The 23,671-nt window shown below is 40.9% G+C and overlaps 2 protein-coding genes across 8 annotated transcripts in view; one reads left to right on the top strand and one right to left on the bottom strand.

The window, feature by feature from the left end:
• LOC111251006 (adhesion molecule nephrin-like) overlaps nucleotides 1-11,978 on the bottom strand; it is a 111,466-nt gene extending 99,488 nt beyond the window's left edge. For all 6 annotated transcript variants that reach the window (XR_002673597.2, XR_002673599.2, XR_002673598.2 and 3 more), the window contains exon 1: nucleotides 10,967-11,978. Coding sequence is in view for 3 of the 6 variants with exons in the window: in XM_022807123.2 (XP_022662858.1) it covers nucleotides 10,967-11,012 (46 nt within the window). In the remaining 3 variants the exon portion in view is untranslated. The remainder of the gene's footprint in view (nucleotides 1-10,966) is intronic.
• LOC147755281 (uncharacterized) overlaps nucleotides 1-23,671 on the top strand; it is a 52,129-nt gene that overhangs the window by 11,687 nt on the left and 16,771 nt on the right. Inside the window, exon 3 of one of the 2 annotated variants that reach the window (XM_086989783.1) lies at nucleotides 2,939-10,972. The exons of the other annotated variant lie outside the window; for it this stretch is intronic. Within the exon in view, the coding sequence (XP_086845909.1) occupies nucleotides 2,939-3,031 (93 nt within the window). The 3' untranslated portion in view covers nucleotides 3,032-10,972. Of the gene's footprint in view, nucleotides 1-2,938; nucleotides 10,973-23,671 lie in introns of those variants that run through there. 2 annotated transcript variants of the gene reach the window in all.

Here is a 23,671-nt window from a genome sequence, read left to right as displayed (position 1 = left end):
TTTTCGTATATACATAGCGCTTGAATAGCAAAAATCTGCAACGAGAGGTGCATGACAAGATTTAAAAAAACGCAAAAGGCGTTTCCACTGCAAAACAGATTGCACGCTGCTTAACTCGTATGGCCACTTGCCGCATCTAACTTGATAATTCAGAGATGTATTATGAACATAAACGTACATATATATCTGCTATCATGGAAAGAGTGTCTGTATATAATTTCTGCACATCGTTCAACATACTTCGGGTACGTAAGTTGTACTTACTATAGATTAAATGTTATAAAACTGCGTCTAGTACAGGACTGTATCGCGCAACCGCAGGCTTCACGATGATGTACGTTCCCATTACGAAGAATGCTACATGCCATAACAATATTCATATATAGACACCAAAATCACGTACTCAAACAAATCACCGTGCGGTCTGACCACGTGTACACACGACGTAACGTCACACAATTAAGTGGCGCATTCAATAAAGACGGGTCGGTATTCATAGAGCTCTTTCCTATACTGTGTGCTATAGGCTTGCTTTGTCCTGATAGGCGAAGAGGATACCAGTATGCTTTCTTTTTCTGTGTCAACTGAATAACCATTTTATCACTTTTCCCGTAAGAGATATTGGACCAGGAGTAGGAAACACAGCCGTATTGGTCTTAGAATCAATGCCTGGCAATGCATCGATATTTCAAGTTACACGTTTGTTATCACTAAAAGAACGCCAGCGATTAAAAGAGAGTCAGAGATGATTATATATGTTCTTGTTCCGAGTTGGGTCACAATGTACCGTTTAAGGGCTGCTACAACCCCGGCTTGGTGAAGTACACTCGTTTCCCTATGAAATTGCCTAAACACAATGTTATCACGTATGACTATTGCTTATTGGCTACGTTTATTCAATAACATGCTTCCCAATGCACTAAGATGCTGGTACGAATTATACGCGGTAAAACTCTAAATCTACCACTGTTTGTTACTATCACTTTACTATGTGCGTCCAATACCAATTGCAATGACTGGAGTAAGATTTGAGAAGATCAGCTCGCCGTGCTGGTCTCCCTTTGCAAAGGCTGACAACTCTCAACGCTCATACTTGCACGATGCGTAATAATGTCCGTGACATATTAGGTATCAATATTGGACATATCCCTAACAGTATGCTTAATCAAAGAAAAGCGCTAAGCTAAATTTGAAGATCCAATACTCTGAAAAACTAACGAAATCGGATCTCAGACCTTACAGTTGGAAATACGGGATTCTACCCACGCCGTCTCTTAAACTGTTATATAAACCCGAAAAACCCAGCAGTTTACTAGGTTGTTCATATTGGATTAGCACGAACAATAGATTGTGATTAATCATAATGGCTTTTGCATCAAAGCCCATGTAGGATCGAAGCTAACTAGTTCAGTCTCTGTTACCGTTCCGGAAACGTATTACTTCCAGGACCATTTCAAATACTGCCACAGCTGTCTTGGAATCGGGACAAATCCTGCCAACGATGGATTCTTAAGTTGACTCGGATAATACTTTTCTAGCGGGCAGAAATGTTATGCTAGTGCATATCATTTATGAAACTAGATCTTTACTGCGTTACTTCTAAAAATATATTTTCTGCTGCATGGAATATATGAAACGGAAAAGCCACTTTCTCAGAATTCTCATGGATTCTCAATCTTGTCTGAGATGTTTACTACTCCCTATACAGCGCGATCCTGTAGTGCCTTCGAGTGCCGTCATCCCAGCTGCCTTTCCCTATACGGGTTAAGCGAGTGTAGCTGGCGTCGCGGCGTTGACATAAAGTGACGATCAGTCATTTAATAAGCGCGTCCGACTGTCGACTTCACTAGACATCGCCAAATGAGGCACTTCGGTGTAACATTTTTTGGGTGAACATACAAAAGCTGGCTTGATGCCTGTTGCGCTTTCCGTTGGCCTACCATAGATGTCTAAGTGGCGTTAAGTGATTCAGACATATCTCGTTTATTGCCTATTCTAAAGTTCAGAGCAAACGTTATATAGATATTTTGTAATGTCTTTTGTCCCATTAATACATCTTCGTGAATTGATTTTTAAAAAATGCACAAATATGTCTCAAAAATGTTTCCGACATATAGGCTGTCGGATAGCCAACATGGCGTTTTCTAGGTACGCATATATAGAATTGGGTCACTTTACAAATGATTTCAACTAGAGCAATGCTTCTGCATGTTCTTGCGGTACACCGCTATATTTTGCGATATCCGAACAGCCTAAATGAGAGTTGTTCCTTGATTTTTTGAACAATACATGAAACCAAAAAATGGCTAAAGCAAAGTGCGTTTTAGAAGAACGCGTTCATTGGGCATTTCGATTTTTACAATACACTTTTGATATCAGTCATGATTACATGTCACGTATTACACGTTGACCGCCTCGGCAATGCAAGCCATCAATGGTGCCATAAACCGGTTAACTAACCAGATCGATGTACCGGGTTGTGAGACAGTAGATATTACCTGCCTAGAAATTAAGTGCGCACCATTAGTATTACAGTATCCAAACTCTTCGAACCCTAACGAGTGATTTATCTATGTACGGTCAGGTTTGTATCACAAACAAGATCAACGAAAACCTATCACCTAAAAAACACTCTTAAAAAGCTTGGCCGCTGTGGGCTAAGCTACCATTAAATTATATCAAAGTCAAAAGCCAGTCGCATCTAGTTCGGTATCAGCATGACTATAAGACGGCTTTTTGTTCCCTAAAGTGCGTCGATTAAATTAGTGTAAAATAGGTATTATTATACAAGCAGATAATTACATTAAAATTAAAAATGTCTTTAGTTTCATGGATGCTTCATGTATTACTTCATTTGAGCCAATCTTTTAATACTCCGGTACACTTTTGAAACTGCGTTTTGAAAAGAATTAACATGCGCAACCTTGACTTCTTGAAGTTGCAGGCGACCAAGTTACCGCTGCGTTTGATGGAATCTATGGACATAAAAGTTGGCTTAGAAATTATCCTAGATCAATATAGGTGCGCGTGAATCATCAATACAATGTGCTGTTCTTTACTTCGTTTACACCTAAAATAATAACATTACTTACCCTTTCCCAATTCCTCATGGTGTCGCCCGGGTTTGCTATGTTCGCATCCGTTCTTTGACGGCAGTGTTGGCTAGCGGTGAACATGGCAGAAGTGGTGGGATGATAAATTATCTACGACAACAACAACAATATCGCTGCAATGTGAGCAGCAGCCATAGCGATAGCAGCGGAGGTGGCGGCGCCGTCGTGATGTCGTCGGGGCGCTTCAAGTTGCTCGCTTACCCCTCGGCAAGCCCAAACACCCACCCCTAGCTCCGTGAACCGCCGCGTTTCAATGTTGGCACTTCCAATATAATTAAATTGGAGGAGCAGCGCCCTGCTGGATCGTCATTACTGCTCTAAATTTTATGGGCCGTAATAATCAAAGACTGGGAAGACAATAACAACAACAATAGCGACAGTAAGGCTCTCGTCCCCAACACTGGAATAGGACTTACTGCTCGCCACGGATACTGAAGGTTGGATAGGACCCACGATAGAAGTCGCAGCAGGGCAACGCTCGTTTACGGAATGCTTTCCGGCGAAAATCACCAAGACGGCCGCGGTCCCACACGCGGTGTCCTCCTTCATATAACTAGTACATAAAGGGAACAAGCCTTCAGTATACGCAGCCGTGTTATAGAAAACTTCAAAGCTTTCCGCGTTCCTTTAAAGCTCTTCGTCTCGTAAAAATGTCCGTAGCACTACTGCGGGCAGTCTTTACGCCTTCTGTGCCGCCTCGCTCTCGCCGTTTGGTTCTTGCTTGGACGAAAAGCAAAAAAAGGGAAAAGCACAGTGACGCCTCTGTGTTTTGGGTTCTGGCACCGCATTCCAACTCGAACGTACTCACACTGTGCGGTATATATTTATATATGGTTATATTTCGCTATAGGCGCTTTTCTTTAGCTGCTTCTCACGTTATCACTATATGTTCCTTTATTCCCTGTACATCTTGAATCTTTTCCCCATGACGTTGCATTGTCACACTGATGTTCATATCAGTCACGGCACCGGGATTCGGACAGTGGGTGCACAAGGATGAACAGTATGAGCGGCGCGTCACGCTGTTCGCAGCTCATTTGCGCGCTGATCCAAGAGCTAATAACATAGAAAAAAGACAAAGGTGGCTATAGAGAAATATGCTCGCAAGAAGCATTGTCGAGAAAGACTATTTAACGTGACACCATAGCAACCGTTTACCGTATTGATTATGTCTAAGGCAAAACACCTAAGGCTGCCTAGAAAAACTTCAATACTAAGATTTAGACAGATACGAAAGTAGATTTTAAGCCGAACATAACGAATAATATTTTGAGCACAGTTGTGACTACTTGATAAAAGTTTTATTCTTCATATTAGTAAACTTATCTGAATTGGTGTCTGATCGTGCGAAATATAGGTATCCTCATATGTGATTCAAATCACTAGATCTTATTTATTCGTTATTTTGGGTCGTGAAACTTTCATCACAATTTAAGAAAAGGGGATCTCATAATAAACAGCAGGGGATACTTTCTAAAACGAGGCGTAACTTCTAGGTCTGACTATTTTTTTTTACTACATTTCCTCTTCGTTTTGTTAAAGCATCTCTAATTCGTTAATTTGCCAATGGTCAGGTGACACATAGCGTTGACAAGCTTCCTATTTGCTCTACGCGACTACTATGATTCTTTTATCCAGGTCACAAGGATATAATCTTACATTAGGCTTCGAAGGTAAGAATACGTTAAGCCGTAAGAACTGTTTCTCGACATATGCCTTAATTAACATTTTTTAAGGTGTCATAAGGCCGCGGAGGTAATCTAGAACATTTGTGCCACCTGCAGTGAGGACTCTACAGATAAAAAAAAAACGTAGGTTTATCTAACAATTATCCTGCTTCAGAAGCGGTCGAAAGATACTCTTAACGGAATAGGATGATCTAGTAGAGTGCTTTTTTCAAAGTGAAGAGACTATTTTCGAACTTAGCAAAGTACTTTTGGGTACCAGTTATGGAGTCCCTGTCGTAGTATCAGCGAATGTGAATTGCAAAAGGAAAGCTGTTGAAAAATTATTGTTTGTACACCAATCTATTATATACGTAGAAGCACACATCTATATAGATGTATATATCATCTGTTAACTCTATTTTGGAGTGAGACGGACCTACAGACACATGGCGTAAGAAAGAGCTCCATGAAGGAGTAGTCTCCAATAGGTCACACTGTACAACATGACGACGTCACTCACGTAAGCACAGCCACACCAAACCGTGAGGTTTGAAAACACGCGGGCTGCAACCAAACTTCCAAGCACGTTTTCCCCGAATATCCTGAGATGCGTTTCTTCTGTGAGGATGTCAACCTTTCGATAGTTACAGCAACTCCACAAAAAGATATAGCTAATGCTAGTCCATGCATGCTCCGCCTAGCAAAGCGAAAGCAACGGACCAGACTATGCCCCGCCTGACCTACTTGCCGTAGCTTTCACGAAGTGTTGCCGGCATCGTGGCCAAGATGGCTATCGTACAAGTTTTGAAGAGTGTGCATTGAATATGGAAGATCTTCCCACTCTTATGCGTGATGTTGGGATAGAAGTAAAGAAGCAGCAACCGGAGCGTGCTCAGTAGCTGATCTTGCTAAGTAGAATTTACCAGTGAAAACTGGCGGTAATTTTTTGTCGCCTTCCGCTTCTACCTGAGGTAAAAGCGCTGAGCCAGGAAAGGGAAGCTGTACGTGAATATCATTATTTTTTCCCACGAGCTAGAACAGGATTAAGGTCTGCCCGAGACGAAACCTGTTCACCGACTTCGTTTCGGGCATCCTGAGTGTGGACCGCAAAACGAACCCAGCACAAAGGGAAATTATAGAGGGCATGGTTGTCGTCGTCGTAATGCTCCATTAAAATCGCCAAAAAACAACTGCTCCATATGGACTTGAACGAAATTGCCAGGTCCCCATAAGTGCAAATGGGTATCTGTATGTAATATGATATATCGCAGGTAAACTTTTGAAGCATTCGTTAGAACCCGGGCCTTCATCTACTATATGCATGACCCTTACGAGCTGCTTCCACTTCCAAGTAAGCATATATAATACATTGTGCTTAAAACAGCGTGAACACTTCATAGCAGTAGAACTTTGCTAAGCTGCAGGCAAATGTGAACATAGGTCAATCTACGAAGCGGGAGCTGGCGAAAAAGGAAGAACCGCCACCTACTGCAAATGAGAAAAAGAAAAAGATACGCGGGTAGAGGGTGGGGGCAGCAACAGAAACGAATGGGATAAAGCGAGTTTTTCCGTATGAACAAGTTTTTACGAACGTGCTTCGGTAATAGTCGGAAGGACTTTCATTTCTCACTGCTCACCAAGTTGCTGCTACATTGAAGATAGCAAAGAACGGAAAGAAGTGCGAAAGACGGGGTTGGGGTAAAGGAGTCGGAGGCGAATATGAATAGAGAAGAAGCTAAGGGCTCAACTGGCTTTAACTTGCTGCAGCTCAAGTCGAATATGTTGGAGCGTCAATTGAGGTTAAGTGAATTTGGGGGGTCTTGAAGCGAACGAAGTGACAGGAGCTGCAAGTCCCACGAACTTCAGATTTCCGAGCAGGAGACAGGGCAGGACCTCCAGTTCACTGTAGGTAACGCGTAGTAACGGGAGTGAACAAATAACCTCTGCGGGAAATGTGAGTTTTGCTTTATACTCAGGACAGACGTAGAGAAGTCTCAGTTCGTGTTGGGGATAGTGCAGAAGGGGAGGAGAAAAACGGGCTAGACAGCGAAGGACCCAAAGAGTAGGTAGCACGGCTAACGAACTATTAAGGAATGCCAACCCAATTTCGTAAATTCCGTTCAGACTACTTCGGTTACGCGCTGGCAGACTACTTGCAAGTGCTTCCAGTACATTTATAACAGCGTTTCAAAGCTCGTCCGCATATTTCTTTGGACGACGACATAGGTATAGCTTTAATTATCAAGGACCCTGGGTGCCAGATCCGGAGGAACGGCTAAAACAGTAGATGGCTAAATGGGCTTCGCTACAACTAAAGACAGCAGCAGACGGAGCAGGAGGCGTTCACTGATGCACTTGTTCACAGGCCTCAATCCTTTCCCTCAGCTTATTTTTTGGTCCACCTCTGTTCCGGCTTTCGGAAAGACGCTACGAGCCATCGCAACGGGGCTATGACTTCATATAAAAACACAAAACGATGTGTTCGAGCATTACAGAAGAGCTAGGCACGAGTCAAGGCATCTTTATTTCTCGAGGATTGCCATATGGTAGGTGTCGCGGTTATTCGAAATGTGCGGACAGCAACTATAGTGCTACCCGCGGCGCGCGACCTACCTGCCACCTACCTTTAACGTGACCGCTCTGCAAGCTATAACACTTCGTGCCTTACACCCCCTACTATTCGTTCTGCCACTATGCGTACTCGACGGCGCCGACGAGGATACAGGTGAAACTGAGGACCGTCGTGCGATGCATTTTTATGAAGTCAAGATAGCAGCGGAAGAAGCAGCACCAGCAGTTGTTCGTCCTACCCAACCCCTGCAGCTCACCCTAAGCGCCCACTTCTTTCCACAAGGGCCAGAATAGTGTGCTTTTAATGCGTTCCTCTACGTCGAGAAGAACTATCTCTCTTTTTCTCTTTTATTCTTTCACTCATATATAAGTTCACTCTTCCCGTGAGCTTTTTTCCACGATTTTTCAATTTCCGATTCACTCAAGCTTGGTCAAAGCTGCGAGCTATCCAGAGCAGAACGAAGCTAGGAGTATGAAACAAGCACGCGTTGTCCATTTACTTGCGACGCAGGCATTCAAGGAAGACTATTGCGTTATGCTTTGGATAGACGCATATCTGCGCATAGATTGTTGCTACTTAGATGCGAAACCGGATGCGTCTTGTATCAGATGTATAGCGTGCATACTATAACACATGTGTCGAAGAGAAACCGATGTTGTGCCGTGGGCATTCATAACATTCATTTTTCTTGTCGATTCGACGTTTGCATGGGAATTTTTTAGAGTTTTATGACACAACACCCCGTTCTTAAGACCTATGGAGGTCTACTATCGACCATTGCAATGGCTCCGCTTGCCCTAAAGCGTAAATGAATACGCTTGGGTCACACTATTGTAATGACAATAATCGTATGATATACTATATATATAATAATAGGCAGTTAGACTGCGAGTGACAGGCAGGCTCAGCGTTCCGTTTTACCTGGCTGACAGCAAGATGTGTATATTCCAACGTTTTATTAACGATTTCAAACAATTTACCGTTGTATACTAAAAAGGTTGTGGCACTATTAGTCAACAGTGGCTATTGATAACACCTCGGGATAGTATATTGACAATGTCTAACACTTACCTGATGGTGGTTTGCATTCTGACTTTGTGTAACGGTATCGTTCGGCCACGAGATCTTCCGCCATTCCGACCTGCTACGCAGTTCACGTCCGGTCGTGTTCTGTCTAGCCGTATATTATTCTTGGTGGCAAACCGCGCTCGAGTATATTGTAATGTTATTTAGTACCTAACACCGATGATTCATGTAAGAGCATCGATCGGTGTCGCTCAGAGAACTCGGTCAATTGCTTTGTATGAGATTTTTCCCTTTTCTGTTTTCAGACGCACGATCATTATCTACTAGGCAAAGACTATCGATTTTATTTTCGACGATTTTCTTAGGCTTTATGAGCAGAGATTTGCCGATAATTGAATAATGACTACTCCTGCATCTGAGACTGGTGGTGCCGCAAGCTGATGGTTCCCAAACATAGTCAGGGGGGGGGGGGGTGGAAACAGCACCCAAACGTACACGTTTATAATTGTTAAAATATTCCGAAAATCGTGGTGTCCTTATGGATTTATGAGCAACGCTAAGTAAAACAACGCTTCAGCTACCACAACGCAAAATACCAAAGTAACTGTGTACATTTTGTAAAATATAATGTTTATAGCAAGTCACTGAGTATTTTGATTGGATAGACAATTGTCTGTCGTTTTTTCCTCTAATAAAGACAAACATATGCATGGCGGGACACAAAAATAACAACGTTACGTTTGTTGAGTCACAGTATCGAGCACAATCAGCGCTATCATCGTAGCTTTCTCGCAGTGACAGCGTGAAACTCATGGCGCGGCCACGTATGTTTGGCTAATAGTAGTACGTCTGCTGTGGTAAGACGCATAAACTGGGCGAGCTTAGTGCGCCCTAGTTCGGATTTGCTAGAGCAATGAAAGCTTACTATCATTATCCAGATATCCTCCGGCGTCGATCCTTACAAGGTAGTGAAATAACTTTGCCGCTGAAGCGGAACTTAGATTCCATAACCATACGAGCCATAAAAGACTCGAGTCGGCCTGAGTTCCTCTCGTTATATACCACAAAACGAAGAACCATTTGGTGAATGGTAAAGACTAGCTTTAATATGTATCCGCCTCTGTGTAGAAGCAATACTGAGAAATGTCATTGCAATAATATGTGTTGTTCATTACCTTGTTTGAAAGCCGAGGTGCCCTACTTTCAGGTGTGGCCGCAAACGCATTCCACGATAAAAGCGCTGCCCGCGAAAACCTGATATCAGCGAGCCGGTACACCTAATTGAATATGAAGTCCTGATTTTCGACAACGCACACACATGCACATACATAATCAGGCTGCCAACAGGTAGCGCAAGAAAGTCCATACACATACATAACCTAGGCTGGGCGAAGGAGCACTTTGTCGCTCGCAGTGGCCTTATATTACCTAGTTGAACGGTAAGCGGCCAACAAAATGTCCTCATAGAGTAACCATATCTCTTACTCATCGACTTTATGGTAAATGGGGTATGGCTGGTTTATTGGAGACCGTAACTTTGCCAGGTGAATACGTAATATCCGATACATAGGCAGATATGGTGAAAATAGAATGATTCGTTGTCTTATTGAGGCAACGACGAAATCGGGCGGGCAAACAAAAAGGGACTTTATGACTAATCTAACAGATGAACTTTTCAAGTAAAGTTCTCTTACTAAGGACATGAGGTATGAAAACCAATTTGGAAATCGCTTACTTAAAAGAAAGATTGTTTGGTTAATGTCTTAGCGGACAAATACACCATGAGGATGGCCAGCGTTCGTAAGTTGCAAAAAGAAACGTAAATATTAGTCAGTAGATTGAGTTGGGTCATACAAAATAGACCATTCTCGGTTAAACGACAACAATAGTTAATTATACCCGTACATTTTAAAATAATAGATCTGATACGCACCAAAATAAGATAAAAATACAAAGGATACGACAATCCTTCTTTTAAAATTCAGCTCTTGCACAGAAATTCCAACGCTCGAACCGTGCGTATCTTCAACCTGGCTGTTATTGGCCAGTGCTCCATTCAGAATTCTTAACTGCGATATCCTGACTAAAGTTGGTCGCTTCTGGGAATCCTACATACTCCATTATTAATACGATCTTATATCACTCAGCGCCTAGACGTAAGTTGCAAATAGGTTCATCATGACAACACTTAAACGTTTTTACTTCTGCAGTTTTTGCATGTTCTGACCGAATATCCTCCTCGTATTTGGTAAGCGTCTTACTCAAGAACTACGAGGTTTAAAAATTAAAGGAACATAAAAAAGCTTTTATACATGATAGTCTGGTACTAATTAAAGATTACTTGATTCCACATTTTCAACTGGCCAAAGTCATTTCGATTTGGATCTCCAATGAAGATTTTTGAGGTATCTGCGCTTCAAGATGTACATGGTAACCAGTTGTTTTGGCGGCTTGCGATTCTTTAACGGGCTACGCACTCATAGCATAGCGTCTAAAGGCTAAACCCAAGTGCAGCAAATATCCGTGCAGCACGGTATTTGTTTATGCCCCGTACGTACATCGGATCGCATTATACGTAGAACACTTACCTGCGTTTACCAGAAAGAGGTGAAATAAATTCAATGCCAATCCCATATTGATGAGTTCAACTGCCACTACAAATAGTATGATCCAATTGACGATTTTCTCAGACTCCTTAGCACGCTACTCATACAGAGCGTGCAACTGTTTCATAACAAGCATGTGTTCCACTCGTAAGCGGCAGGCTCTGACCTGAACGAAAATCGGTGAACACCATCTTCGTCACTGTGGTTTCCCAAGTGTAAACTAGTCTGATCCTAATTACACGTGATCACTTATGATGTAAACAGTATCATCTGAGGTATTCCATTGAGTCACAACATTCGAATTTAGTTAACTTTCCTACTCCAAAGGATTCCTGACGATGCCTATTAATCCGTCTCCGAAAACATTTCACCTTAAGGATACCCTTCTCGTATATAATGGGTAGCACTTCACTGTGTTCAGCACTTGACCAAACTTTTTACACTGCCGTTCTTTCACATCGCCATACACAGTAATATTAGAATACAAGATATTATAGGGATCGGGCAAACCTTCATTTAATATCATCAATCTTCTAAACTATGACCAATCTGTTAGTTTTGGGAATAATGAAATCAACAAGCAATACAGGGTTTATATCATTTGGTACACTTCCAATTTACTTAATACCTTGCCTTCCACTCATCCTTGCTTCCATTCGGTAGTCCCCTTGTGCGTTAACCGTATGCACGTGCTCAAGTGTCGTAGAACAGTGATCAATCAACAGTCAATTAAAACTCTCTCAAAGTAAAGACAAGTCGTCGTAGTTGTCAAGTTGGAGTCGAAAAAAAAAGTACCATTTTTGTTATTTATTGCGACATTATTCTGCACCTTTAGCGCTTTTTAGGCGTTGTTGTTGCACGTACTTCTCTCATACTGACGTCGCAGTGTCACTAGTAACACGACACACAACTTTTATGCTAGGTCGTACTGCTCTCGCGGTTTGGGTATGTAAATCGACAATAAAGGCCCAAATTGTATTGCTCTATCTGTGGACGAAACGCGTCTGAGGGGCAAGCAAACACTTACACAGCTCACCCAGGGGGCGCCACTTTCGATCCGGAGGAAAGGATGTTCCCATGGAGGAGAGGAACTTGGCTCTATTGCCTTGCTTTATTCCACAACTGTGGAACAGGACAAACTTGAGCATAGCTATATCATTCTACTAAAATGGTTTACGAGTACTGTGGTGTGTTTGCTTTCTGGACGGGCCATCTGCCGGTTTTTTAAATTTTACTTTTATATTGAATGTAATACAACTGTGTTACGTATCATCGTAATTTCAATACGTGGCATGTAGCACTGGTCAAGGCTTAAAAAGTAGCATGTCCCAGGTTTTTATGGGTAAATCTGTTATTGGTTGAACCGTTAGTCAAAAGGTAACGTCAGCGAGTCTCGCAGAATTGAAAGCGATTAGATAATTTTACTGAGAGTTTGACTCAAATAAAAAAATAGGCACTGCTAAGTCAAATTTATGTTAATAAGAAATGATAACAGCTGATAATTATCATGCTGTATTGGTTTACGCTAGTTACAAATAAGACCTTTCCAGTTTTTAGCCGCGGCACATGCAAAAAACTTCTTAGAAAAGAACAGACACATGTTTTGTACAGTACGAATAGAGCATCATGCGTTTGCGCTCAATGTAACTAATGATATTGTTGTAATCAACAAGATAAAATATAGCCCACTACTGAAATAGATATCGTCGTATACAGGCGACTTTCTGTCCCCATTAATCAATTGAATCTAGCTATAGTTTTGACGTTCATTTGAGACAATGGATTATCGTAGTCTAGATATCATCCCGCAGCCATATACATCCCTCTACAACTAAATTTTCGACGGTTTTTATTTAAAGTTAGTACTACTAAAAACTCACAGAGAGTTCAGAGTAAATAATAAAAATAATAATGAAAACGGGGTTTTCATATGGGGAGGAGCAAATAGGATCAGGAGAAAATATGTGACTCTCTTAAGAAACTAATCCTTGTCGAGCTCATCCCTTGAAAAATAATCATAATAAAAACCTAACAGTGCCGCTGATACAACGTAAACAGACCGCGTCGGTTTGTTAACACAAAATTGAAATTTGCGTGACAACAGCTGTTTTTCACAGCTCAGTCCTTCAAGGAGTACGTAAGAGTGGAGATTTTATACAGAGTCAATTCAGTTTAGACGGTTTATTTCCTATTATCGAAAAAATTAGGGTACAATAGACAAAGTGCTAGACTGCATTAAAAACCTCAAATCCTTTTGAATGGTTATCTGTAAACACGAAAATTGCAACGAGCCTCCAGTTAGAGTGCATATGGTAGAATATCTATAGGAATCTGCTGTCATGCTCTTCATCACATCTATGCTTGTGAAGTTGTTCAATCGAGCTTGATCTAAAGTCATGTATCATATTATAGATAATTCTTTGAAATAGTTAGTTAATGATGGACATTAGTTTGGATAAGCAGGCGAATTTCACTTCTGAATCTCGTCAATCCATCCGTAAGAAACTGATTTCACATAATACTCCATGAACCCGTGTCCAACGTTCGTTCGTTTTACATTATATTTCCTCCGTAGGATGTGGAAGTGGGAATCACACAATTTTCAGGGCCATCGTTATATCAGTTACCAATCACGTTAAGTTAGCGACCACGTCCAACATGAATTATCAAATAGTTTTTTTCAAAAAACTTCCTTCATTATTCAAAAATTGAATGCATAAGATCCATGTGTCCTACGAACCGTCTTCCTCAATACGATGCTTGTAAATTTCATCCTGAGACAATATAATTACCTTATAATAGTATAGTAGTCTTATTAATGTAAAATGGCGTATATGCTAACTAATTATAGTTTACATTATAGCTCGAATAGAACGAGTTTCCCGCTAGTCTACTAAGATGTTATTTGTAATCCAGATACACGAACTCAAATGTAACTCATTCCTACACACGTAAGTTGCTGACGTAGCTTACCACGTACAGCATAGCACGACCACCCACACCGCGAATGACCTTTCGTTTATAAAGTGATACGTTTGTACGTAGGTATATGCATTACTGTGGAACACATATTGCCTTTCCCCCACGGACCGTGCAGGAAAAATTGTGTCTTAAATCATTTTAGCCACCTTTGCTACCGTTACGGTTTGTCATCTACTGCAAATTTAATGTAGCTAGCTGTTTCTGTAGCCGCTGTGTAAGCAATGAGTTCGAGCAACGTCAGCATGTTCACGGTACTTTGAATCTTCTTACCATGCGAATTGCGTGCCGCCGACGACCCCCCGAGCCCACTAGTGGCAAGATCGGACAACCGGAAGCAAAGAACAGGCATCTATTAGTCATCCATAATGCACGACTTTGCTGTTGTTATATGTGTTTTATACGGTGTGGCCTGGACTCGGCCTATCGAGCTTGTACGTGTTTATGGCGGCACATAGTCATTTTTCGACATTAATTAGCCTCTGTTGGTACCCTGACGAGGACAAAAGTTGATCCACTCGAGATCGACATACGCCAGTAGTGACCCGAAGCAGGTCGAATTCCGCATTAGAGATTTGCACGCGATAAGTTATGAAGATCACCGTTGCGTCAGTTCCTTCGCCGTGTCACGCTGCTGGAGGGCACAGGTACAGAAATATTTTGAGCTGTCCCGTTTGTTTATGACAATTTTAATTTGGTAGTTGATTATTATTGAGATAATTTCTCTTGTGCGAATAATAGTTTAAATGATTTTTCGAAAAACACAATTATTATCTTATTTAAATGCAGCGTTAGTAGATTTACCTACATTTGTAGTCTACTCTACTGCTAAATATTAACTCTATGTGGAATTTTGGTTCTTTGCTAGGGTTTTGTTTATTAATCGAAATGATTGACGAACCTGGCCTAATGTGTCCTTGCTCGAACTGTCTTTAGCAGATGATAAAGCTATTTTACGTTTACCATTTAATCACTGTTAGAACATTCTAGCTAGTACTTTGAACGCTTTATGTGCCTACTTCATAATGGTGTTTCATTTCTTTAAAATTACTTTTCAAAAGTTTCCTGAAGTAAGAAAACTTCTTTAATAGTAGCACGTTTTCTATGTGCTCCGCTGTCGCATTTACCTCAGTGCGAACAATTTGCCATATAATGGAAACGCCGAATCGAGAAGAACGGGGTAAGTGATTCGGTGCAGGCATTGTCTAGTGTGGGGAGCTTGAAAACTTTAGAAGAAAGTTTTTTAATTACGAACGAAACGAAAATTATTGACTTATATAATAAGATCGCACAAGTTTCCATATAATGATAAGCTAAACGTCGTCATGGCAGATATATTGACCTTCTTCCATTGTAGGAATCACAAGGAGACCTTTCTCGATGAGATACGTTTTTATTCGTGTAAGGGCAATGTTTTCAAGTAGGTGTCCTGTGGCAAACTGTTTGCTTTGTGATACAAAGATTATTGTTTATTACAGCCAACCAGCTGAACGAGGTATGCAACAATTAACCTACTTTATTGTTCACACACACACACACAATGACTACACAGCGCATAAATTCGAAGTAGTTGCCTCTATTGTAGACTTTTTGTTTGCGCTAAGTGATCCAGTGGCAGATCAATACTGAACAGTATCAGATATTACAGTAGTCTAACAAAAAAGAACCATTTCCTCATTAGGAGTATCGGTGATTGGATTTCTATTTTGCGGGGTTCTATATGCAGTCTTTTCAAAATGCCATTCCGATAGTTCTGTAAAAACCATCTATGCTAACTAAGATTTTTTCACTGCTTGACTAAACCCAGTGAAGACGAGTGAACCAAACAACATGAACCTTAATCCACGGCAGTTTATTGTAGGGCGATAACTATGCATAACAGGAGACTACGTGCGTAGGATTTCGTAACGCTTAAGCATTGCTATTTATTCACCAGTCATTCCAAGGGCCCAAATATCGCACGAGGCACATGCAGAGAGAATCACGTGCCCAGTGTATGGGACGACCTTATTTTACTCGGCCTTTTTACAAAATATGTCTTCTTTTCGCTCTAGCAGTTTTACCCAAAAGTAAAGCCTGCGAAATATAGACACCTCATCTTCAGCGTCGTCAATACTCAATCCGTACGACCGTTATCCTGCCATTCCGGGATAGCACCATCACCGATCTCGAAATATTTGAACGACGCTGACATGCTGTCAGAGCATTTTCTAATTCTCAACTAGTAGTCTCAATGTGCATACACTCGAAGGCGGCTTCTCCAAGAACGCTTAGCGGCTATAACTTCCGCCTCCTTCGTCCTTTTGAAAAACGCATTGACATCTAGTTAGTTCGTATTCACGCAATGTTCTCTGAATTTCGTCGTTTGCCTTCAAAGGAGCCGCTTTACGTTTCACTATTTTAGGAACGCTTCTCGAACGTTCGCGTATGGAACAACACAATGCTCGACTTTCCTATCCTCTTTTTCGTCCTGTTTCTCCGCACCTTTTTGCGGCTTCGTCTAACTTTTCATTGGTTTTTCTAGGAATGGTTTAAATCGCAGGATAAATGACGGTGAAAGCAAGCACTTTGAGTGTCGAGCGCAGCTCCCAAAGGGTATACTAGTTGTTGGGGAAGCGAATTGTTCCTATTGTCGGGACGTGAAAATGGCTGCTGCTCCAAGCAACTATGAAACAGAAGAAGGAACGAACAAAATAACGATGACAACGACACTGTCCCATTCCGCCGAATACGTTCGTTGTCTTCAATGAGGACGTGACGAAGGAGAGAAATGCCTCTTCAGCGTATATTCGTATTTTCCTTCGTCGTCTTCGAGGCGCCTACTTCCTACTTGAATGGTCTAGTTGGCCTCAACGCTCAGTGAACAAGGGCTGCTGGGCTATGCTTCCGTGAAGAAAAAATACACCATTTGTACAGTTATTGTGGTTACGCCAATAGCTGCTTTTGTAGCTATAGTTTCCCGTAGAATTCTATGGAAGAAAGACTATAAGATACGGCACCGTCGTATAGCGTACTTATACTGTTAGTAGAATAGAGGGATATGCGTGAAAACGCATGGTACACGACATGCCTTAGACAGGGTTATTACATGCGAAAAATAATGGGCCACAACAAAAAATGACCATCAAAGAGATATAAAGTAGATCAAAGATAAAAAGTACGCACCTGGATGTGTCTTCTGAATGAGTCAAGATGCGTAAATGAGAGCCGGTAGTTCAAGATGTGAGCAAGAATAAAGAGTAGCGCTGACCAAATTGGCCAAAAGTCCTGGATCAAAACAATAAGTATAAACCGTATTTTGTTATTATAATGTGAAGACAACGACAGTTGGTGGATGTCGGATGGAGAAATGTTTCGTCAATCACGAAGTTGATACTCAGAGATTGACTAAATTTTAGTATTTTCAGGACTTCTCAAACTAATTTTGAGTACGGCAACGCACAGGGGCTAAAAACGTGGGCAACACACTTGCTCAGTGGACATCATTTTAGCACCAGTGGAACGAAAACACTGGGTAGTCGAAGAAAAAAACCTTTGCTGTTTTGAATAAGACCATTCGTTGAATATTGCTTTTTAAACCAACTTTTTTCCTAATATTCCTTGCTCCTCGTGCCCCCTTTGAGAAGCTACTCTGCTTTGAGGCTGTTAGTTTGGTTAAAACCAGAGTTTCTCGACGAGCGTTGGGCGCCAACGGCGTAGAAAGAGAAAACGTTAACAAATGAAAGATTCGTCGACTCGAGACTTTGTAGTGTTTGTCCAACAAAAACGGCCAGGCCACTTTCAAATAAGAAAACGCAAGAAACAACAAAGGACATGAAGAAAAGGCCGGCGCACTCCTATATCGTGCCTTTCTTATTAAACATTTGGTCCAAAGGTCGCTTTGCTATTGACTTGTCTTCGTCGCGTTACGATGCGGCGGCTTTACTATGGTTTCGGAATGTTGGGATTGGCAATTCTCCACAAACATCCGCACAAGTTTGGAGCGCACCATTGACGATTTGTCCTTGCCGAGCGGGCACCAGTCCCCGCTAGAACCAGAATCGTTCCGCAACACTCCCTGTTGTCATGTTTAAAAGAGATTGATCACTTTTAAATTGGCTGTACGAACTAAAATAAAAGCACTGGTCTGAAAACCACTGACATATATGTTCCGTTCGAAAAGAAACCTGTAGATTTTGATTAGATATGTATCTGTCTATCATACAGTATATATATACAAATGTATAATTCATGCATAATAAAGATAAATAGCCATCCCTCTGAAACACTGGCCTGTGTTTTAAGTTATTTACCTCTTACATTGCGCGGTGAGTCCAATTAGCCGATTTATATAGTATTTATTCGTCAACTATCGTTATTATTAAGCAAAAAATATGTAGTTTCGTATTTGAACGAAAACCCAACTTGGAGGATCCGTCTAGATGGAAACTATGGCTTGCCATATTATGCCCTCAATAGAGTTATTCGTTAAAGATTAGATAGTTCTAAACATCATTTACCCTCCGAAGAAGTACTGCTCTAAATAAAAACTAAATTAGTACACTATTATGCAGAACTGACTAATCTAGCACACATAATATCTATCATTTGTTAAAACGCGTACTGAATCATATAATACACATCAGATTATAGAGGGGCTTATGTAACATGAAAAGGACCACTTGCATTTTTTCTAGTCTATTTTCCGACCATTCTTTCTCGTAACATAGCGCTGTGGCACTTTATAAAGTGCGCTCCAATTTATCACACCCTTCAAAGTTTCTTAGAACTTGTTCTTTTACATTGCAATATTATCAATAGGAACTAGGATTTCAGCTAGACAATTCATCTGAATAAGAGATGAACATGTTTATAATATACAACGAAAAGTGGAAATGTTAAACCCCATGCAAATCGACATAGTCAAGCACTTCACGAGCTCCGTTACCTAATGCATTCGTTTTGGGACGTAACTTACCATTCAATCAAAAGTATATCTCAGAAGAAAGATCCTATTACTCATAATTAGGTAAAAATTACTCCCTAAAGTAACGTATACTGCCTGAATAATTTAGTAATACAAGCGAATAGAACAATTATAAAATATAAATGTAATATAAAAATCGGACATACGACATGGCCATATTTACGAATATACGAAAACATTATCTATAAAGTGATGAAATTCGTGTTTTTTGCGTCCCGGTTCCTAATGGGTCCACTTATCATAATATTACTACAATAGATAAGAAATTCTTGGATTCGATTTTTCCACGAACGATCATAGATAGCTTTGCACCTAAAAACACGCCGCATGACTATTTGAGTCGCGCGTTTCTTGTGATATGATAGACTCGTTGATGAGGCTACCCTCTTTGAGAGCGCCTGCGTTCACTCGGCACAGCTTCGTCACTTCGGCACAGCCTACGAATCAGTATGAAAGCTTCAAATTTATCAAGATCAATAAAGTGCTATACTGTCGGCATGGGACATTTACTTTGTTTAAGACCTCAGGGTGGATTGCTGTTCTCGACAAGCTTTCCAATCGAAAGGCAGTTGTCTACACGAGGCTTGACAGTCTTATTCGTGACTCGTACTTCTAGTTCTTATCTTGTAAACACATACTCGGATGGTAACATTTATTCCCAAGCAACAAATATACTGCAAAGATTCTCTCGGTGAATATTACACTCGCGTTGAAGTTTACTCAAGTTTAAAGTCAAAATTTACGGATTTTCTCCCTTGAAGTAGCGTCGCTATCTCAGCACATGGCTTTAGAGAAAAGAACAAATATAGTAGAATGGAATGTTAGCTTTGAAGCTATTGCAGTTTGATTAATATCCCATAGGATTACATAACCTTCCATTGCGTGTATTTCCTAAAACGTAGCTCACATTTGTCATTCCTATTTTGAAGGTTTTAGCTCTAGCTTTGTGTAAGTCAACAGACTTGTCACCCTTCGTCTGCTTAAACTCTATTGCACCATTATACGTTTGTAAGCAATAAATATCTATTATTTTCAGTTCGCAGTGAAAAAATCTTGCACAATTCAACCACGTTAGTTACATAGGAAAGTCAACCTCGTTTTCTTTTTGAAGGAAAAACCCAGTAAACGGAAAGAGGCACACTTAAAATCGACTCTTTCATCGATCCAGTAGATATTGTGTATATACGTGTGTTTGTCTGTCTGTCTGTGTGTTCCTGGGCTACGTGCGCATAGACGAGCAGGAAGCAGGATCGGCAGGAGCTAGCATGTAGAATGAGAGGGGCTGATGCAAAGCGAACGCCGGCATTGCCGGCGATGAATACGTTCAGGGAGCCGACAGAAGAGAAAATTTACCAAGCTTGCCTTTTTTCACCCTATTTTCTTGAAACGTTCAAATCTTTCGATGAGATATTGTTGCCGACGGAAGAACGAACTCAGCTCTCAATTCAGCTCGGGCTGTCCGCTATTCCAGCTCATTGCTTTCTTTGTTCAAAAACGGTAGATCAGCAATAGCAGCACCTGCAGAAGCGCCTGCAGAGGTAGCACCGTTGGCGCCAGTAGCGTCCGTTGAAAACTTGCCTTCCTTTGCTAGCGAGGCGGCTGTGCAAAAAATGAGTTATGAACCTGTCATCAAAGCCAAATTTGACAGCCGCTCAGGTTGATAGTCTCCGTGTGGAAGAGGAATGAACTGCTCTCAATCGACTTAGACGAGCAGGTACCAGACCTCTCGATTACTACCGCGGCTATTGCCGCGGCCATTATCCTCAACTTTGCCATCCCACTATCTGAACACAGCCGCTCGCCATTCCGACGTTTAGCAGCGCTCGAGCGAAGAGGAGAAAGTGTCTTTCACTATAATTGAGTAATGGCTGGCTAGGAAGAGATCACTTTGATAGGCTTTAAAGCTGCCAGAAGAGTCTTTGTGCCGGGGAGCGAGGGGTCGGACAGGACTGCAAGAAATAGCGCACGATGTTCGAAACACGATAAAAAAAAAAGGTCGGAAACATGATTGAGGTAATGAGAAAGGGAGTCTATTTTTGTCTCTGTATCTAATAATTACTTGTTCTGTTCAGTGATGACGGTGACGATGATGACGTAAATGATTAAATGGGAATGTCTTCGACAGCAGCGCCGCCTCCATTATTGTTCGCGTCGAATTGATATTTTGTTGTGAGGTACACTAACCGTTGAGGGACATCTATTTACACATCGACAACGATACGACTGAGAAACATCCATCTACATTTCGATATATACATATATATCAGATAATGCTGTGAATAATCCACTTTCCGGCATTCTAGCCATTTGACTGAACTTAGAAAATGAGCTGAACGGAACAATTCCGAATTTCTTCCTCTAAAAAACCTTTCCCTCTCTATGCTTCTTGATTACTTCGAATTAAATTCGGACGTTCGGTATTTTACAGAGTATTTTCAGCATGGATTTGCGATCTGCGTGTTAACTGCAGGTCGCCTACATCTCTAATAAATGCTACAACCTTTATTACGTTTTAACTTCTGTGAATCAAAGTGATCCACTTTTTCATTCTGTTCACAACCTGTTTTAGGCAGCACCAGTTCATTGTCCAGCCGTAGTTACATCAACGCCTGCCATTGTCAAATAAATAGAATCAAGGTCATTTAGCTAGAAGAACGTGTGCTCAAATAATTATATTCTTTACGTGTTGTATCTCGTAATGCTGAGAAGAACGTATTAATCTTTCGTTGCTACATCGAGATAATGCACAATATGTGTTGTCTTTTGCGGAAACCAAACAATCATATATACTGCACGTAAATGATGGCTTGCTGATACGGTCACTTACCTTTCAAGCAGATCAGAGCAACCTCATCTGAGGTACAGCAGCGATAAATGCCTATTAGGCATAGTATAACTATGTACCAACGCTTTAAGTAGCTGCGTGTGAGATCAGATCTAGACTGTTCTATTTGACAATGCCACTTCTATATCAAGTTACCCTTTGTAGCAGCAGAGAATGTATCCAGAACATAACAGCTTCGGAAGAACAGTCCGGTGGGCCACATGGATGTCGGATGACGGGCCAACAAATATAAACTTTGCTAACAATGAGATCATTCCTAGCAAACTGTGAATACAATGGTCATGGACGAAATGAAATATGTGCCACTTGGTAAATAAATCAGTATTACAATCGTTTGAATAAAGATTATCGTAACTTGTTTAATACGTTCGCTATTCTCGAACGAAACACATATGCAGCCATACGACCTCGTGCGAGACTGAGGGACCGAGTCGTGTTGATGATGTACAAATGTTTGTACGCACACCGTTGTCGTGACTTGAAAAAATTATGTCATCAATGTTTAGAGTGTTGTGTTGATCTGTAAAGAGCATTTGATAATATTTATGGTAAGATCTATGAAATTTATTGTATATTTCATCATAATTTCTAAATGCCGATCAATTTGTTGTATGTTCCATCGGACCAATGTGCAAATCCTTATTATTGGCTAGTAGTAGGTCCCGTTGGAAGTTACTCGGAGTGAAAAGCCTACACAGGATGCACTGTGTAGGCTTTTCACTCCGAACCTGTCGTCGAGTAAAATAGATAACGTTAAATACAAAAGAGGTCGTCAATTTCCTGCCATGGCGTGTTTCTATATAGCGATCTTTTTCAGAGTCCGAGTCGTTCTGGTTGTCTTGTCATAGCGGGACACCTTCGAGACCGTTTTGTCTTAATATTTAACTGCTGAGTGTTTAATGTTTGTCTACCCTATCAAGAAGCGTAACGTGCCTCGCTTCTCTTCACCTGACAAGATGTCTAACACATTGTTGTTATCCTTTCTAGATCGTTAATATATATACCACTTACAATACTGAAGTTGTAACGGTTCCTCGTTGAAATGGCATTTCATTTTACTAGTAAGCCCGTACGTAACACAAGGCCTTGTTAGTTACTGACGTCAAACGATTGGGGAAAGTGTCTAGCAAGGATCTTATAAGTATTTATTCATGTAAACTACATAATTAAACATACGACCTTTCTTTCGCGAGCTGAAGGAGAAGAAGTGCGTTTCTCTTAGGCATGAAGAGCACAACGCTGCCCCAATATAATAATGGCAGGGCTTAATCTTGGGTGTAATCATCAAATAAACGAAGGCATGTTTAACAGGTAGTACTAGAGTTCGGATCTAAGCATGCTGCACTATCAAAGCGTGTCTGCCGAAAGCCGATAGGACTTCCTTTTCCCAATATTTTAGGCATGCATTTAATCTACGATGGGCATGAGGCAAATTTTAGAAATGTTTATTGATCTGACTTTTCAAGAATGAAAACCTATTTCAGAATCAATTTAATAAATCATGCATTATAAGCGAATCGTTGCAAGTAAATGTCTGTATTTCAAACGAGGAACTTTTGTTTTTGGCGTCTATTATAGTTTGAATATGTCCCAATGTGTGACTATCTGAAGCAATAATAATCAGAATAACATTAAAATATATTGTTAAGGCTAGCAACTTTCGACACAATCGTATAGATAAATCACTGTAAATCATTAACGTTAAAAGGCGTTGAAAACTCCGTAATAATACCGAGAGTACCCGTACTTGGACAAGAAACGCACGATTATGATAAAACCATAATTAGTTTTTGATCGTTACTACTACTCAGAGTGCTATTAAAGTTGAGCGCGATAATTGAAAAATTTTAATGAGGGAACTTGCCTGCACACATAACAGAAGAAAAACATAATGGTT

This window comes from Varroa destructor, unplaced genomic scaffold, assembly GCF_002443255.2.
Source record: "Varroa destructor unplaced genomic scaffold, Vdes_3.0 BEIS01000005.1, whole genome shotgun sequence".
Classification (NCBI taxonomy): domain Eukaryota; kingdom Metazoa; phylum Arthropoda; class Arachnida; order Mesostigmata; family Varroidae; genus Varroa; species Varroa destructor.
This window is presented reverse-complemented; position numbering and strand designations above follow the sequence as displayed.